This window comes from Tachysurus fulvidraco, chromosome 6 (genome assembly GCF_022655615.1).
Source record: "Tachysurus fulvidraco isolate hzauxx_2018 chromosome 6, HZAU_PFXX_2.0, whole genome shotgun sequence".
NCBI lineage: Eukaryota > Metazoa > Chordata > Actinopteri > Siluriformes > Bagridae > Tachysurus > Tachysurus fulvidraco.
Window position 1 is genome coordinate 4,055,037 of NC_062523.1, and position 18,819 is coordinate 4,073,855.

The following is an 18,819-nucleotide window of genomic DNA, read 5'->3' on the forward strand; positions in this document are numbered from 1 at the left end:
AAACAAAACAAAAGTGTAGCCAATGAGAATAAAGGGGTGGGTCTTGTCAATATGCGGTGGAGAGAGTGTTCAGTGCGCATGTGTGACATTAGCAGAAAACGATTGAAACATTGGCATGGAGGATAAAAACAAAAAGCGAAAAAAGGCTCACGATAAGGCAAGAAATAGGACGTGTTAATATAGGATCAGCTTTCCAGCTCTGGAGAGAACTGAATGTCTTCTGCGTGAAACGGAGCTAAACCTTTCATGGTACAACACACAGTACTACAAAAACACATTTGTATTACCATAGTATTACTCATTGAGTTAATTTATTGATAAAAAATATCCCCTCGACCAGCTGCCCCAGCAGCTTCCGCCATAATAGTTGCCTGGGTTACGTATGTATGTGTGGGGCGGAGTTATCACAACAGGGGTGACACCCATTTGTCGTGTGCAACGCAGGTCAACCTCAGACACACTCTGTGAAGCCCTACAGGAAGTCGGATTTAGTCAACCTCTCTTTCCCTGACACCATTCGGAACTACATGTTAATGGACACGGAGAACATTCCGGAAAATCCTCTGCTCTACCTGTATCCAGACATCCCAAAAGACGTCGCGTTCGGCCACTACTACAGCAGCACGTCAGACGGTACACACACTGGATTTATCACTTTAGCCTTAATATACCGTCTGTGACTTGTTGACTGGAGCGTTATATAAAAATCAATAATCTTCACACTCTTAATGATTTCAGCTTCAGAAGACATGGACGTGGATAAACCAAATCCCCCGGATCCTTACTTGCAGAGACCGATCATTTCAGTGTCATTGTGCGTTTGGTTAAATTTAACCTCAATAATAAAAGTATATTGTATGATAAAGCAGATTTCTTTTTAAGATGGATGACTAACTGTTGCAATGCTTTCTCCTCTGCAGCCTAGAAGGAAGACTCCAGGACAGAAACCTACCTTTGTGTCCAGAGGATTTCGATGTGTTGCAGAGCATTAACAAAAACAACGGCATAGATGATTTGGTAATAAAAATGTACTCTTCATATACAACAATAAGATCTGTCCCAATGCTCTAGTGTATATCTGTTTAAAACACATCATCTGTTTGATAAAACAAAACGTCACTGTATTAACGCTGACTGATACTCAATCTGTCCTTTCAGGTTTAAAGGAAACCTACATGCTGATTTTATTTTATTTTTTTTCTCTCATCAGTGTGAAAGTTTGCCGCAGTAAATCCGCAGCAGCGAACGCTTCCATCTTCGTCCTCCAGCTTTCCTGAAAGAGAAATTTAATGTGTGTGTGTTTTATGGTGAATTTTTTGAATTGCACATTTTGTAAAAAAATCCTTATGTACCAGAACTGGGTGAAAAGACAGACAGACTTTTCCTCACAGCTTTATTTAATATTGTACATCTTGAAGTAATAATACAGACTCGTAATTTGAAACGGTTTCACGTGTTCACACAGCTCATAGTCTGAACCCGGTCACGTGTTCACACAGCTCATAGTCTGAACCCGGTCACGTGTTCACAAATAAAAATATACTATATATATATATATATGCTGCACATACTGTAATGCTTAAATCATCAGTTTCTTTAAATCCTGCTTGTTCACTTTTCCTTTGTATTTCTTTGTTCTTTTACACGTCCTAAGTGTCCTTCCTCGATAATACATGGAGCTTACAATATTTGTTTTAAAACAAAAACAGAAGAAATAAAAGTTGCTTAAAAATGCCCTGGATCTAACTCTCAAATGTAACAATAATCTTAACAAATACTTTCATTTAGTTTAGAGAGTTCTGAATTTTCTTCTCATTGTAATTTTCTAAAAAGACAACGTTTATAACCGCATAAAAGATTTTGAACGATTGATGCAATAATTATTTAATGTATAATGAATAGGAATAAATAAAATAAATGTTCAATTCATTATGTCCATCACTTTAATTATAGTAATTAATTAATTCATTTAGCTTTTGAATGAAACTTATTTTTTCCATCGTATTATTTATTAAATGGACGACTCGGTTCTGATCTGATCGATGAAGTCGCGTTGTGGAGCTCGTGCTTTTCACTGTGATACGTTTTCTCCGTGTAAATGGTTTGTTTTTTTATTTTTATTTGTTTATTTAAATGTAGAAATTTGGACGGTTGAAAATGTTTTAAATAACAAATCCTGAGAAATACTAAAAGAGACTGAACTGTAAAAACAAAAAGCCAAAGATAAAAATTGCAAACAGATGGTTTTGGGAGGAGAAAAAGAGAGAGAGAGAGAGAGAGAGAGAGAGAGAGAGAGAGAGAGAGAGAGAGAGAAAGATAGCAAGAGAGAGAATGAGAGAGAGTGAGAGTTAGAGAGAGAGAGAAAGAGTTAGAGAGATAGCGAGAGAGAATGAGAGACAGAGAAGGAGAGAGAGCGCCCTCTGCTGGTGTGAACTTTACACCTCTCAGGCCTCCAGCATGCTGTCCAGGTTCTTGGCAGCGTTCTCCTTATCTGCACTGATCTTCTCCACATTACTGTATTTATTATTAAACTCCTGCAGCACCGTCACCACCTCGTGATGCCCGAAATGTGTGGCTTCATCCAGAGGAGTGTTTCCCCACCTACACACACACACACACACGCAAATTCTCATCAGATTTTAGACATACAAACCTTTTATTAGAATAAAAAAATAAATTAATCTGATTAAATATCATAATGTAATATAATTTCTTAATTAATACATGCAAGAATATAAAAACTATATCTAGACTTTTTTATATTTTGCATTTGTTTCTTTCTTGAAAGGTTTAAGTTAAATATCCTAAAATGTATGTTGTTTTTTTTTGTTCCTTTAGAATCTTTTCATTTCACTTACTTTTATATTTTCCCATTAAATACATGTAAAAAAACATTTCTAAATTAATCTAATATTGATATATAACAATATAACAATATATATATAACAAAAGACTTTCTCAGTTAAAGAGAACATTTTGATTCACGTTCTCTTTCTATGACGTGTCGAGTCACAATGTTCCAATTGTGGATCTCACCTGTCCTTGGGAACTGGGTTCACCTTACAGGCTTCCAGAAGAAAACGCACCACATCCACATGTCCTGCAGACACACAACACACTTATTATTTAATTCTCCGACTCCTTCTTCAACTTTTTAACAATTTAAATATTATACAAAGGACTTGTTGCAGGTTTTTTCTAAGTTCTAAATGATTAATGATATAATGATATCAATTCATTTAAAGACACAAAAACTACCGCTTTAAAATAAACGCCACATTTTTTTTTAATCTGGAAAAAAATAAGAACAGAGTTTTAAAACTAAAACCAGAAGATTTTGAGAATAAAGTTCTTAGTAGCTCAAAGTAAAGTATAAAGAAAAAAGTTGTAATTTATGAGAAAAAAAAAATCACAAAATTTTAATAAAAGTACCGTACTATATAGTTTCCGGACTATTGAGCGCACCTGAATATAAACCTCACCCACTGAATTTAAAAAAAATATATTATTTTGAACATAAATAAGTTGCACATGTCTATAAGCCGCAGGTGCCTGCAGGTACGTTGAAACAAATTAAAGGTGGGGTCTCCGATTTTTGAGAAATGCTTCAGAAAACTGAGTCGCAACGACAAACTAAAAATCAAAACAAACGTGTAGCCAATGAGCAGAAAGGGGCGTGTCTTGTCAGTATGGGCGGAGAAAGTGTTCGGCGCGCATGTGTGACATTAGCAGAAAGTGGTTTTAACATTGACATGGAGGATAAAAACAAAGAAAGAAAGTGAAGAAAGGGTTACGATAAGGCAAGATGTAGGACGTGTTATATAGGATCAGCTTTCCAGCGCTGGAGAGAACTGAAGGAGCAGGAAGTTGGCCACAAGTTTCCCGAGTCAATAAGCCCTGAGCTAAACGCTGTTACTACACAAAACGCGGTTGTAGCTGCCTCTCTACATTACTACAATAGAAAAGAGGTGTTATTTGTGCAGTAACAGCGTTTAGCTCAGGAGTTATTGACTCCGCTTCTCGTTCGCGTCGTCTCCGTTTGCACCGTTCTAATGTAGCAGGTGAGATAACGACGTACCTTCAGCGGCTGCCACGTGTAAAGCCGACCTCGAGTCGTAGTCTTTCTGCTCCATGTCCATAGATGACAAAGCAAACCTGGAAACATCAGAGATTATTTTAAAAATAGTTGATATGGTGAAGTTCCCTAAAGTAAAGAGATGTTTCTTAATTACAAAAGGGTTCTCTGGTGTCAGGGCTTTGTGAGCGTCAGACGTAAAGCTGTATATTTTCTTCAGGACAGAAGAGATCAGGCTTTGTGGTTACTCGGTTAAATGGCAAAGTGTGTTTTGTGAGAGGTAAAGAATATAAAAATGATAGAAAGCTAGCAAACACTAACTTATAAATAAAAACAAAACTAAACATTTAATTATGTATAGAAAAGAAGCAAAATTTTAATTGCCATAATTCTGTTTTTCTGCCGTTTCCTTGATTATTCATTTTGTGCTCTGAGCTCGACCACACATCCTTTTATGGAGTTTTGTGGGCGTCGCTACATGCAAATGAGCAGTGTCAGGAACACACTTATCACTCTACATACTGTGTATTGATGCTAACGTACCTTCTGAGTGCAGATACGTCTCCAGTGTAGGCAGCGAAGAGGAGGTTAATAACAGACTTCACCTGTAATGGGATGGAAAACAGTGATTGGTGCACGTGGAGCTCCACAGAACCCATTGGTACAGACTTATGGGGATCGAAGAGATGGTTATGATTCAGGCCAACCTGATGAGCATGATTTGCATATTCAATTATTCATGAGGTCATAATTACATTTTACTAAACTATCTGCTGCCTTGTCATTGTGTAACGTCACAGTGCAAGTCACCGAACAGCTGTTAGGACACTGTTGTTGGACATGAAGGTTCTCTGCATTGATCTGCTGGATGTGTAAACTTTTCCACTGAAGTTACATCACTTGTCATTTTTCCTGTCCAGCTGCACCCCAAATCAGAAACGGAAATCTTTCCAACTCCTCAGAGCATCAACTGAATCAGTGGATGAGGTGAGGAACAGATGGAGGGTCTTTCTGAGCTGCGCTTGTCAAAGTCACCACCAGAGGGTGCAAAAGCGCCACTATTTACATTCATACTACAGCACTGTTGATTTCTGGATTCTTTAATGTCTCTTTCAGCATCTCCTCATTGCTCCATCACCATCCACACCTCCATCACCATCCTCTCATTGTTCTATCACCATCCCCAACTCCATCCCTCTTTGTTCTATTACCATCCTCACTTTCATCACCATCCCCACCTCCATCACTGTAGGAGCCAATGTTGTGAATGCATTTCGGGCTGTCACCAGGTGGGGGCAGTGTGTGCACAGAGGGTTTTTAAACGGGTGTTTCTTACAGGTGTTTACCACACAAACTATAAGAGCAACACACAGGATATCCACTTTCATCTTCAAAGATTGTAAATAAATGTTTGCATTATGTTCGATAAATTAGTCAAGTTAAAATCTACTACAAAGGTCTTTTGGTGTGCATAGTTTATCCAAGCCATCAGCAGCTATACGAGCTGCTGTAACAAACACCATCCCCTCAGTGTTCCATCACCAACCCCACCTCTATCCCTTCTGTGTTCCATCACCATCCCCTCAGAGTTACAGCACTATACCCTCAGTGCTCCATCACCGTCCACTTCTACATCACCCTCAGCTCCATCACCATCCACACCACCATCCACATCTCCATCCCCATCCGTTCACCATAAATGAATCATTTAAACCAGCTACATTCTACTTTTGTACTGTAATAATAATAAAACACTATTAATCTCAGTGAATATTTAATTCTGTAACATTACATGACATGTCAGACAAAACAGGCTTTCAGATTGAACACCCCGACTGAAGACACACGTGAGATGATTAATGAACATCCCAATGAAAATCTTGTCTTTTCTCACGATCTTGCAGACATTTGAGCAGAAAATAGTCTCACAGTCCATGAAATCAGATTGTTCCTAATCAGTAATCAGGAACAGGACTTCAGTATCAGTTCTCAGAGCTCTGACGCAGGGCTCCAACAGGGCAACACACCCTACACCAGGCATCTGGAAACGTGTCACGACAACATGTAGGAATTCAGACTGACTACTGCAGCAAGAGGGCGCTATAATCAGCTAAAGACACACTACGGTCCTGTGTCACATCCTAGATCATATTCTTGACCTCGCTGAAACTATGTGTTCTGTCAGAAGAACAATCAAGTGAGGTATAGAAATAGTTTGAGGACAGATTTATCTGAGACAGCATGTAAGAGCTGGAGGTCACAGGTCTGGATTATTCTGATTTATTAAATATATTAGAAGGTTTTCAAGATGCTTTCTCGCTTTTGCTATCTTTGTTTATGTTATTCTCCCCAGGACAGAGGACTGTACAGTCAGTCTTACAGTATATTTACTTGCTAAACCTATATACTGATCTCTAGAACTTATTTAAAGTTAAGAAGTGCTACCTGGTTTGTTTCTGATGCTGTGAGCTGTAAGTCTTTCTGACTTCCTAGAGTTTTTCCCCTGGGTCCTAGTAAACTCTGGCTAAACAGAGGACTTGGAGGTTTCACACTGCTTCTACTGTGATTAACACTGAATCCTGGTTCTTCCTAATCTGATGTTTCACACTATACTTTCTTAAACCCTGCTGCAACCTGCTTGGATAAATCTAGTGGCTGCTTCAAATAACGACTCGTCTTACACTTTTACAACAGAAAAAAAAAGACTTGGGTGTCAACAATTTACGCAATTATACAAAAACTGTGAATATTTCTCTACATTAAAAAGTTCTCTACATTACTTGCCATTGAAAGGACTAGAACCTGCAGTGTGAAAGCAGTTCTGAACTTTCTGAGGAGACTTATTTGGTTTCTGAGGTAAAAATCCTGTGTTTTAGTCGAGCCACAGTAAAGCAGTAACACACAGCGTTCCTTCAGGGTACGTATGAGGTGTGAAAAATAAAACCAGTGATGAGTTTTACACAAAACCAAAACAAAATAATATACACAAAATAATACACAAAACCAAACAAAAAAGACACAAACCATGAGATAAACGATGAGATGAGTTTACACATGTTTATTCAAATAAAAGAATACAAATGTAAGTGAACAGCCAGAGAGAAAACAATACTGCTAGACAAAGCATCCATCACATACTTGAGTAAGAACTCCGAGGAAAGCAGGTTAAATATTCATATAAATATATAAATACTTCCAGACGAGCAGCGGAACAGTTAAAACACCGGAGACGTCACGTTAGTAACATACAGAATCATGGTCCCATGTTCAAGTAATCGGTTTATCCTCTTACCATTAAAAACAGATCACACACACAAACAGACACACACTCTCTAGTTCAGTTTTCACAAATATACAAAGAAAAAAATCTGTGAGGTGTGTTAATGACAGTCAACATGGAAAAATAATACAGAAGCAGTACAATCCCATAAACACACACACACACGAGAAGACAAAACATTAAGTAACACTTAAAAGGCTCCCGTTTGGTTCGTTACTGCTGCAAGAATGCAACATACAGTAATCTGCTCTATAAAATCGATTTCATTTCTAACGTTTCTCACATCAGTAACAGTAATGGTTTGAGGCTCAATCAGGAACTGCGCAGATTTTAAGAATTGCATTCAAGCTGCAGAACTGATGGACATCTAAAGACTGTTAAAACGCTGGTTATTGTGACGTGAACCCGTGAAGGTGCGAAGGAACAGAGAAGGTGCGAAGGAACAGTCCCATGCAGGACATGAACACAAGCTCCAGTGAAGCAACGCAGTGAGATCCAAGGCCTCGGCTCAGATAGGTCGATATGCTAATTTCCGGGTCGTGATGTAACGCAAGCATGTCAGGATAAAATCAGGAAAAAAAACGTCTTCATGGGCCTGAGCTTCTTTTTTTTAGCAAGAATGCGTTCAAGTGAGACTTGATCTCCTAGTGAAGTCTAGTCATGTTGTATTTTATTTTTGTATTATGTCTGAGCCTGAATATAAATACATGTATTTTGTCTCACTGTGATTGGATCAGAGATGCGACACGATGCATTTGACTGCACTGTAGCTGTGTTTGTGTTTAAACAGCTTCGTTTTACAGACGTATGTTTCAGTTGTGTCAGAATTCCCTTTTCTCAGATTAGGAATATAGAGGAAGGTGGAAGGTGTTTTTAACGTAGATGTTTTCGCTTTGTTGTCGAGCTCCTGGTTAAATCTTTCATCAGTTGTGTAGGAGTACAGCGTGTTGTGCGGCTGATCTGCTCTGACTGCACACCTTCGTCCTGATCTACATCCAGAGTACTGTCATTATGGAGCTCTGTATGGCAGCATTTTTACCCGTATTAGTATCGCAACATCCCCAGATCATTCTTTTTCTTTATCTGCAACGCTATTCTCAGAGAAACGCCTGAGTGAGTCGGACCGAATGCCACCACGCCGATCGATTCTCACTTCACTCTGAGCCAGAGTGGTGCTTCATCAGATCCCAAAGCTTTGTTCTTCTTTCATCTGCTCCATTATACTGCTCAAAGATTTCCCCTAAGCACCATTATATACTACATATGTCATTCTGTTACACTGTGGAGCTTATGCCACTAAAACAAATTCCTTGCATGTGAAAACATGCCTGGCAATAAAGCTGATTCTGATTACATCCATCTTCATGTATCTGCACAAAGGCTGTGTTCACAAAAACAGGAACACACATCTCAGGACTTCACAGTGTTTTAGCGAGGTGTTAAGGAACATATGGAGGAATCAAGGCACATGATTGTTTCTGATGCACAGGGACATGTGTGCTGTTTCTCCCTCATGGTGTCTCAGGGACTTTTTCTGGCTGTGTTCATTAGGGACAAATTTAAAAATGTAAAATATAAATCTGTAATTTTTGCATTTCTCCGTGCAAAAGTCCATGAGCGTCGTAATCGCTGATGTAGTGTTCTCTTAAAGTAAAGAGATGTTTCTTTAACATTTATGGAGGGAGTCTCCAGTGTCTCAGAGTTTTATGACATCTTCATGACAGAGGGTTAAAGCTGATTATTTTCCCATTACAGCATTATAAGTTTTACTTTCCATTTCCAGCATTTGGTTGATTTTCCTGAGCAACTAACATTTTTATCTTATTTTTTATACAACTACATTTACATTTACAGCATTTAGCAGACACTCTTATCCTTGAATTTTTCAGTTTATACACCTGAGCAATTGAGGGTTAAGAGCCTTGCTCAGGGGCCCAGCAGTGGCAACCTGATGGACCAGAGATTCGAACTGAGATCCTATTGGTGATCTGACACTTTAACCACTAGGCTACAACACCACCAAAATAAAGTGTTTTATTAATTCAATAGTGAACATAAAAGATTTACTGAACTTTAAAACTTCGACAATGTTTTGACACGATTTCCTGTTTTCTCACGTACTTCCTGTGGAGGTATGGCATAACAAACACACACCGTTACAACACACTATATAAAAACATTTGTTGTCTTATATACGCATATACGTACTGTTCTCTAACCTGCTACATGATTGCATGTTTTGTATACACTGAAATTCTTCAGTTAGCTCCGCCCAAAACCACACCTACAACAAATATCCACAATCCCTTGCCTTGTGAACACAGCCTGGTTCATTTCTTCAGGATTGACAATTTCTAAAGATGAACCTAAGCTCCGTCCGAGCAGAAGCTGTGGTCAGAGGGGTTCTTTCCTTTTATGTCTTGGACATACTTCACTATGATTTGTTGATGTAACTGTGAGGTCACGGATGTCCTGTGGAGATTTCGTGGACCACACGTGAAGGAGAACTTAATATGAGAGTATAACATGCTTTTTTTTAAACATGTATTTTTGCAACATATTGTTAATGAGTAACTGCAAAATGTGTGTGTGTGTGTGTGTTTGTGTGTGTGTGTGTGTGTATAAAGCTCACGATGTGTGTCAGCACTGTGCTGCACATCAGAGAAGCGATCAGTGATCGTCTCAATGGCCGAGCCGCTCGGGGTGGTCACACCTCTGACTCCCTGAGTGTTAACCTGAGCGTGTGACAACACACCACCCTCCATCACATCCTGCCTGAGCTCAGAACCAGTTACTTTGGTTTCATATCAACATTCAGAAAAACAGACAGAAAAGAAAAAACAGAGACTCGGCAACAAATGTGTCTGCCTCAGAGACAGAGGGAAAAAAAACAAACAAAAAGACAAAAACACCAAAAGCTGCAATGTGCCAAGCCAAGATGCCATTAAATAAAATAAAATAAAATAAAATAAATACAGCGCATCCCCCTGTACAGCCCTTTATTCCAGGTGTATTTAGTTGTGCTCTTTGATTTGATCCATCCTATAGATCACGGTGGTGGAAGTGTCTTCACTGGACTCTGTGGCCGAGACTTTTTTCCACAGTGAATCTTTGAGAGCCAACTCTTGCTGAAGACTCTCGTAATCCATCGGCCCAAAGCTGTGCTGCTGTGGTTGAGCGACACGGAGAACACGTTAGTTTGCTTTCCTACAATTTCCATGTGTATGTGTGTGTGTGTGTGTGTGTGTGTGTGTGTGTGTGTGTGTGTGTGTGTGTGTGTGCGCGCGCATCAAAGCCCTGCATGCCAAAAAAGTTAGTAAAGAATAAATAAAGCTGTGAGAGTCGCTTCTACATGTGTTAGGTGAGAAAGCATTGCTTCCCAGACCTGGCACAGAGCACAGCAATATTCAACCAGTAGAGTTTTTTAGTTATTAACGACTGAGATGTTTTACAGTCCTTTAAAAACGTGAAATGACATGTTTCTCTGTCCCTATGGACGTTTATAGCATAACCGGTGGCTTCATTGCCAGCTTGTCTCCACTCTCTCCCCCGAGTGCTGACATTGTCCATTACACTAACACAAGCTCTGAACATGTCAGTAATTAGTGTTTGTTGTTAATCGTTATGAAATGATGTTTAGTTTTATTACAATAGGCTCATGTGTAAGGATACAAAACAAGATCAGGAATCTAAACCTGCTTCGTTCCATCACGATGACTCTCAAGATTGAAATGTTTTTAGAAAATGAGGCGTGTGTGTCTCTTTAAGAGCGAAAAATAAACCAGTTTAATCCGGTTTTGTTTTGTCTGCGGTCAGAGCAACAAAATGTTCTGTGACACAACGTCTGTGCTGCTGAACAAATTAGAGTGGGAAAAAAAAATTACTCAAACTATAATAATGAGGATATTTACAGGGAATAACTCCTTAGGTTTAATAATTACAGCTTTGTTTGTTTCTGGTTAAAGCGTAATTAATAAAGAAAACAATTTCTACATGCTAAGCCACACCCCCTTTCTACTGCCAATCAGCTGTCAGGAGCATTTGAGGACAAAGCCACATTACACGTGTCATAAATGTTTCTCAGACGTTCTACAACATTAAATGTAACTATAAATAAATAAAAGGTACAGTGTGTCATCAATAATAAATAAAAATTCAAATCTTTGGTATATTTTATTGACAATTGCTGTAGTAGAAGAGGAATAAAACACTGTTGGGAACGTGGTTATGTGATGTACATGACACGCGTTAGGTGTAGGTGACACGTTATTTTTGTACGTGACACGTTATTTTATACGTGACACACGTTATGATACAAGTGACACGCCGTTTTATACGTGACACACATTATGACATATGTGACACGCCGTTTTATACGTGACGCACGTTTTATATGTGATACGCCATTTTATAGGCGACACACCATTTTATAGGTAACGCACACCTTGTTTTATACGTGACATTTTATGATATACGTGACACACCGTTTTATACATGACACACATTATGATATACATGACACGCTGTTTTATACGTGACACACATTATGACATATGTGACACGCCGTTTTATACGTGACACACATTGTTTTATATGTGATACGCCATTTTATAGGCAACACACCATTTTATACGTAACGCACACCTTGTTTTATACGAGACACGTTATGATATACGTGACCCGCCGTTTTATACGACACACGTTGTTTTATACATGACACGCTGTTTTATATGTGGCACATGCTCTTTTACACGTGACACGCGTTTTATACGTGACATGCCATTTTATACGTGATGCTGTTTTATACGTCATACGCCTTTTTATACGTAACACACACGTTGTTTTATACATGACATGCGATATGTTAAACGTGACGTGTTATGTTTTATATGCGACACACACGCTGTTTTATACGCGAGACACACTGTTTTATATCTGATGCACACGTTATTTCATGTAACACACGTGTTACGTGTTATACGTGACACAAACGTTATGTGTAAAAGTGACACAAACGTTATGTGTTATACACGAAACACAGGTTAGAAAGACGTCACACAGAATGAGCTGATAAATCATGAGGTAAAATGCCATAATTGCGACAGTCTTGTGATCTTGTGCTTCAGGTCCCCTAGTAAAACCTGTGTGATGTGTGACACCTCATGCAGGTAATAATGTCCCTCTCACCCTTAAACACTGAAGTGTGTGTAACCAATGTCTTTCCTGTAAATACAGCTGAGGAAAGTGTGGTGGAGAAAGACAGACATGTTAGTGAGTCAGAATCAGACTTGCTCTATGCTACACTCTAACGAGCCCCCTGTAGATCATGAGCTGCCGTGTTAGTGGACAGATGTGAAACGTCAAAGCTGAGCAGCTGGAGTGTATGAGGTGTATGTGTGTGTGTGTGGCGGGAAGGAAGAGAAAGAGTTTTACTCCGTGCCACTCCTCAGTACAGAGAGTTAAGTGAGCGACGGCGGTGAATGTGCTCACTCGTACAGGATGCCGTGTAGCACGTTGATGGGGCATGCAGACGCGGAAAGGTGAGCAGGCAAACGAAAGAACGCACTCACCCGCTGCTCACCGCCCTCACGCCGCGGGTCGAGCTTCTTCGCAAAATGCCGTAGGTTGTCATAGTTGTGGAAGTTGCACAGAGACACCAGATCCTGAGGGGAGAAACATGAACAAGTACACATGAAACATGACACGTGAAAACACGTGCTTGTCTCCCAACCTCGTGTTAAATCTACAATGAATTTGTACTAAACGGTGCATGTGGCCTTCCAGTACACCTCCTCACTTACAAACACTAACTCCTCCTCTTTTCATAGGGTGCCATTACATTTGCCCTCCTCAAATCACCAGTCTTACTTGTCTTCATCTATGGATTAGTTTTGTAGTTAACAGTTTTCTAGCCTGTGTAGTTTTCCTGGTCATGTCCTGAGCACTATTATAAAGTATTAGCATGAATTTATCCAGATTTTAGACTCTATGACTCTTTAGATTCAATGTGTTTGCATTACACTGTCTTTAGGGACGTCCGAAGGTTTCTGAACAACTGTGTTGGAAAATGTAACAGTGAGTAATGGAGTGTGTTTCAGATGCTTAAGGCTGAGGAGTTTAATAGCATGCAGAGTGTGAGGCACTCAGGATAAACCTGCTGCTCTGTGCAGCCTGAAGGTGGCCTGGTGACAGGAGAAAAAAAAACACACACACATATACGCTCGCACACACATGCTCACGCACACACATGTTCACGCACACACACACGTTCACGCGCACACACACGTTCACGCGCACACACACGTTCACGCACACACACACGTTCACGCACACACACACGTTCACGCACACACACACATGCTCACGCACACACACACATGCTCACGCACACACACGCTGCCAGTGATGCAAGTGAAAGTATTTTCTGGTCTAACTGGATGACAGGAAAGAATTATAAAAACAATAATAGTGTGTGTGTGTGTGTGTGTGTGTGTGTGTGTGTGTGTGTGTGTGTGTGAGCGTGTGTGTACGTACTGTGCAGAACTGGATGCCTCGAACACTGTTGCCCAGTTTGTCCAGTGGAGGAGACCAGCACATGATCCCCATCACATTGGGAACCACCAGGAGGATGCCACCTGCCACGCCCGACTTAGCTGGCAAACCCACCTGATGCAGATCACACAAAGAAGAATGAATAACAGGACCATCGTGCTGCTGTGATGATGTGGAAGTAAATGAGCTGTTCTAAAGAAACGGTAATGTATAAGAACGGTCAAATTAATATAAACCCACGCTACTGTCAGAGCTGCTGTTCTAGATCTGTAATCAACACCATCTGACCAATCAGAAAGCAGAAATCGAAAGCACTGCGATGTGAAGTGCGTGACACTCACGTGGAAGGCGAACTGTCCCGAGAAGTCGTACATGCCACAGGAGTGCATGAGGCTCAGCGTGTTCCTCACGGCCTCGGGACTCAGCACGCGCTCGCCTGTGATTGGACAGAAGCCGCCGTTGGCCAAGGTGGCAGCCATGACGCTGGCGCTCTCGCAGTTCACCTCTATAGAGCACAGCTACACACACACACACACACACACACACACAAAGTCAGGCAAGTTTACAAACAGGGTGTCTAAATCTGAAATCCATTTTTACAGCCTGTAGACCCTCATGTGCATCCTCATTACATAAACTGCACAGTTTATTGTGTGTGTGTGTGTGTGTGTGTGTGTGTGTGTGTGTGTGTATCTGTGGGTGTCTGTGTATGTGAGACTAATCTTACCTGGAAATAGAAATCCAGGATGGAGATCATATCTGTACCTTCAGGAAAACACTGGACACACAAACGTTAACACAATCAGCTCATAACACACAGTAACCGCGATTAAAATATGAATTATTCAAATACATATAATAAATATAAATATGAATATTAATGAGCCTATTTTTAATATTGTCAACAGGTTTATAAAATAGATTCTAACTGATTGAATCTTCTAAATAGTGGAGCAGTGTGTAGCACTGTGCTGATTTAGGACTGAAATTGGGCTCCTCTGTGTTCAGACCTCAGACATAACGATTCGGAGGTTATTAAAGGGGCTTTTGAGTAAAACAGGTCTGTTAAGATTCTGATCTTGAGGTGATTTTCAGATGACAGGTGATTTGCATATAGAGTACTGTATGTGAAAGCTTTAAAAAAAAAAACAACAATCTGGTGAGGAATGAAATGTAACAAACAGAAAAACAGAAAATGAAAGTAAGCAGTCATGACCCAAACTAACCTTCTTCTCCTTCAGGTAATAGCCGATGGCGAAATTCCGATCGCCTGATTCGCGCTCAGACTGGAATCTGTGACAGAAACACAAACCGTCTGGCCTTTAATTTAGTCTCTTTCTCTTTTGTAGACTAAAAAAATCCTGTCCAAGGCCAGCAAGCTGGGTTTAATTTCACAATTATGATAATCTTCATTATTATTATTATTATTATTATTATTATTATTATTGTCTGAGCTCGTCTAATCGCTCTGCAAACAGCTGATGAAGTAAAAAAGAAGTCAGTCTGCAGCCGTGTAGGTTTTCGGTTTTAAAAGCATTCAGACTTGTTAGAAGTGGAGTTTAAAACTTAATAAAAGCTTTACTTAGTAGAAAAGGTCATAACTTCACCATGAGCATCACTTCATTATGTCTGAGTTCTCAGGTCTGACGAGGAACTTACGTGGCGTTGCTGAAACCCACATACTCGTTGCCCGCCATCTTTTTAAGGAAGTTCATCACCTTTATACAGAAGAAAAAAATAATAATAAAACACACATCAGACTCTCGGAATCGAGTGACTAACCACTAAGATAGCTTGTGAGTGTAAGTTCGTACTCACATAGTCGAACTTCTCGGCGTTGCTCGCCTTTTGCTGGAAGAGATGAAAACATGAACACAATAACTCACCTGACAGACAGGAGAACATTTCTATATTCATACATACATGTGTGGGGTGCAGGGGGAGGGGAGGAAGGGGATGTCTTAATTCTAGAGATATTTGAGACACTTGAGCATTATAATTCGATGAACGGAAAAAGATGTCTGCAGATCGCAGGAAGATTTAACGTACAAAAAGAAAAAACAAACAAAGAAACAAACACCAAGCAGAAAATCTGTTAGTGTTTTTATTTGTTAGGTAACAAAAAGAAAAGGAAGGACGAGGAAGCTACCGTAAGATGTCAGATGAACCCTATTTTATTAATGAGCCATGAAAATCGTGCTGTTCTTTACAGATAAAGGTTAAAATGGAGGATGAGGTGCTACGGGTGAATCTCTGTAGAATACATCCTGTTCATCCAGACAAACAGCTGAGGTGTGTGTGTGTGTGTGTGTGTGTGTGTGTGTGTGTGTGTGTGTGTGTGTGTGTGTGTGTGTGTGTGTACGCACTGGATAAACCCTCATCTCATTAACACAGTGTTCACACTAGCGAGCGACATGGAGCCGTGAGTTCGGCTGCTTTCAACGTGATTTTTGAAATTCTATGGAATTAGTTGTGATGCTTTAAAGCTATTGGCTGGAGCGATTCCATGGACCAATCGTATGATGCGTGTTCTTTAGATTTGCCCCTGCGTATAGAGTTCACTTGTTTATACCCAAATTATAACCGGTGTTATCTTTTCCGTTCAAACATTTAACAGTTAAGATAAATTTTTATATCCGTCCTGTATTTAGTCATTCATATACATTCCTTAGAAAGATAAAGCTTTGAAAATTGCTGGTGCATCTGGTGAGTCTATGTAGCTAGTACACTTAGCTTAGTTCTGCTAATCTAAGCTGGCAAACATGCTAGGACAATGCTGAGGACATGAACTAAATTTAGATACGTTTTAAATGTGTAAAAACGTTATAGTGGATTGCGGGTGATCCATTTGCCCCGACCGTGGCAACAATGGCGGTGGCAACACGCAACTACAAATGACAAGAGCGAATTGTCACATGCTAGTGAGAACAGAGTAAGAGCTAAGCGGTCAGGAGGTGACGCGGGTTGGCCTACACGAGTCTGAGCGTAATGCACTTGGATTTCTCTACGTGGTGTCTCTTAACGTGTCCACGATTTCAGAAGCATCAGTGAATTTACATGTGAAAATTAATTTCTGCGCTTTTTTAAGGAGTTACAATTTAACCTAAAGCTAGTGGTTTCATTTAGATCAATACAGCTAGCATAAGAAATGATGCATTTCTTTCCATAATAATAATAATAATAATAATAATAATAATAATAATAAACTTGCTATTCCCATGAACTAAGCTGGTTGTTTCAGTGATTTATGGTTTGCTATCAGCTACACAACATGGACGGATTCCAGTGAGTTTAATTAATCACAAACATCGTAAACACCGACATTTCTTTGGAAATGCGACCAGAATAGTCAGACAGATTCGGTTCAACCTCTGCACTTTCTTCACAAAAAATTCTAGACTCTCCCAGAATCCAATTTGTTGGGACTTATTTCACTGATGGTTTCTCTTGCGCTGATGTTTTCTTTTCTGCATCATTAATGTTTTGTGTGTTAAAGAGAAATCAGTCTTGAGAGAACTGATTCGTTTTCTGACCACTACTAGGTGTGCTGAAGGGAGGACCGGTGGAAAGTCTGAATTGATGAAGTAATGTACTGTATCACTAAAGGTATCACTAATGATGTAATGTACTAAGGGTATCAGTGATTTCGTAATGTACAGAGAGGGGTATCAGTGATGACGTAATGTACAGAGAGGAGTATCAGAGATGACATAATGTACAGAGAGGAGTATCAGAGATGACAAAATGTATTGAGAGGGGCATCAGCGATGATGAAATGTACTGAGAGGGGCATCAGTGATGACGTAATGTACAGAGAAGGGTATCAGTGATGACATAATGTACTGAGAAGGGTATCAGTGATGACGTAATGTACTGAGAGGGGTATCAGTGATGACGTAATGTACTGAGAGGGGTATCAGTGATGACGTAATGTACTGAGAGGGGTATCAGTGATGACGTAATGTACAGAGAGGGGTATCAGTGATGACGTAATGTACAGAGAGGGGTATCATTGATGACATAATGTACTGAGAGGGGTATCAGAGATGACGTAATGTACCGAGAGGGGTATCAGAGATGACGTAATGTACTGAAAAGGGAATCAGTGATGACGTAATGTACTGAGTGGGGTATCAGAGATGACGTATTGAGGAAGTATCAGAGATGATGTAATGTACTGAGAGGGGTATCAGAGATGACGTAATGTACTGAAAAGGGTATCAGTGATGACGTAATGTACTGAAAAGGGAATCAGTGATGACATACTGAGAGGGGTATCACTAATGACGTACAGAGAAGGGTATCAGTGACTACGTAATGTACTAAGAAGGGTATCAGTGATGATGTAATGTACTGAGAGGGGTATCAGTGATGTCATAATGTACTGAGAGGGGTATCAGTGATTTTGCAATGTACTGAGGGGTATCAGTGATGACGTAATGTACTGAAAAGGGTATCAGTGATGACGTAATGTACTGAAAAGGGAATCAGTGATGACGTACTGAGAGGGGTATCACTAATGACGTACTGAGAAGGGTATCAGTGATTACGTAATGTACTAAGAAGGGTATCAGTGATGATGTAATGTACTGAGAGGGGTATCAGTGATGTCATAATGTACTGAGAGGGGTATCAGTGATTTTGTAATGTACTGAGGGTTATCAGTGATGACGTAATGTACTGAGAGGGGTATCTGTGATGTACTGTTCAGAGAGGGGTATCAGTGATGATGTAATGTACTGAGAGGGGTATCAGTGATGTCATAATGTACTGAGAGGGGTATCAGTGATTTTGTAATGTACTGAGGGGTATCAGTGATGACGTAATGTACCGAGAGGGGTATCAGTGATGTACTGTTCAGAGAGGGGTATCAGTGATGACGTAATGTACTGAGAGAGGTGTCAGTGATGAC

At 39.9% G+C, this 18,819-nt stretch overlaps 2 protein-coding genes across 13 annotated transcripts in view; one reads left to right on the top strand and one right to left on the bottom strand.

Moving 5' to 3' along the window:
• Positions 1-16,260, top strand: part of LOC113661265 (signal transducer and activator of transcription 1-like) — an 81,071-nt gene extending 64,811 nt beyond the window's left edge. For 5 of the 7 annotated variants that reach the window (XM_047814480.1, XM_027175317.2, XM_027175315.2 and 2 more), the window contains 4 exons: positions 445-633; positions 739-814; positions 921-1,017; positions 1,211-1,929. In XM_047814480.1, coding sequence (XP_047670436.1) covers positions 445-633; positions 739-814; positions 921-1,017; positions 1,211-1,231 — 383 coding nt within the window. In that variant the 3' untranslated portion in view covers positions 1,232-1,929. Of the gene's footprint in view, positions 1-444; positions 634-738; positions 815-920; positions 1,018-1,158; positions 1,930-16,199 lie in introns of those variants that run through there. The other 2 variants (XR_007140723.1, XM_047814479.1) reach the window with 2 other exon arrangements.
• Positions 1,377-18,819, bottom strand: part of glsb (glutaminase b) — a 55,064-nt gene continuing 37,621 nt past the window's right edge. For 4 of the 6 annotated variants that reach the window (XM_047814488.1, XM_027175319.2, XM_047814485.1 and 1 more), the window contains 11 exons: positions 15,726-15,758; positions 15,567-15,625; positions 15,134-15,200; positions 14,635-14,685; positions 14,249-14,425; positions 13,890-14,021; positions 12,926-13,018; positions 4,619-4,680; positions 4,079-4,155; positions 3,037-3,100; positions 1,377-2,601 (listed from right to left, as the gene is read on the bottom strand). In XM_047814488.1, coding sequence (XP_047670444.1) covers positions 2,445-2,601; positions 3,037-3,100; positions 4,079-4,155; positions 4,619-4,680; positions 12,926-13,018; positions 13,890-14,021; positions 14,249-14,425; positions 14,635-14,685; positions 15,134-15,200; positions 15,567-15,625; positions 15,726-15,758 — 972 coding nt within the window. In that variant the 3' untranslated portion in view covers positions 1,377-2,444. Of the gene's footprint in view, positions 2,602-3,036; positions 3,101-4,078; positions 4,156-4,618; positions 4,681-7,118; positions 10,523-12,851; positions 13,019-13,889; positions 14,022-14,248; positions 14,426-14,634; positions 14,686-15,133; positions 15,201-15,566; positions 15,626-15,725; positions 15,759-18,819 lie in introns of those variants that run through there. The other 2 variants (XM_047814486.1, XM_047814487.1) reach the window with 2 other exon arrangements.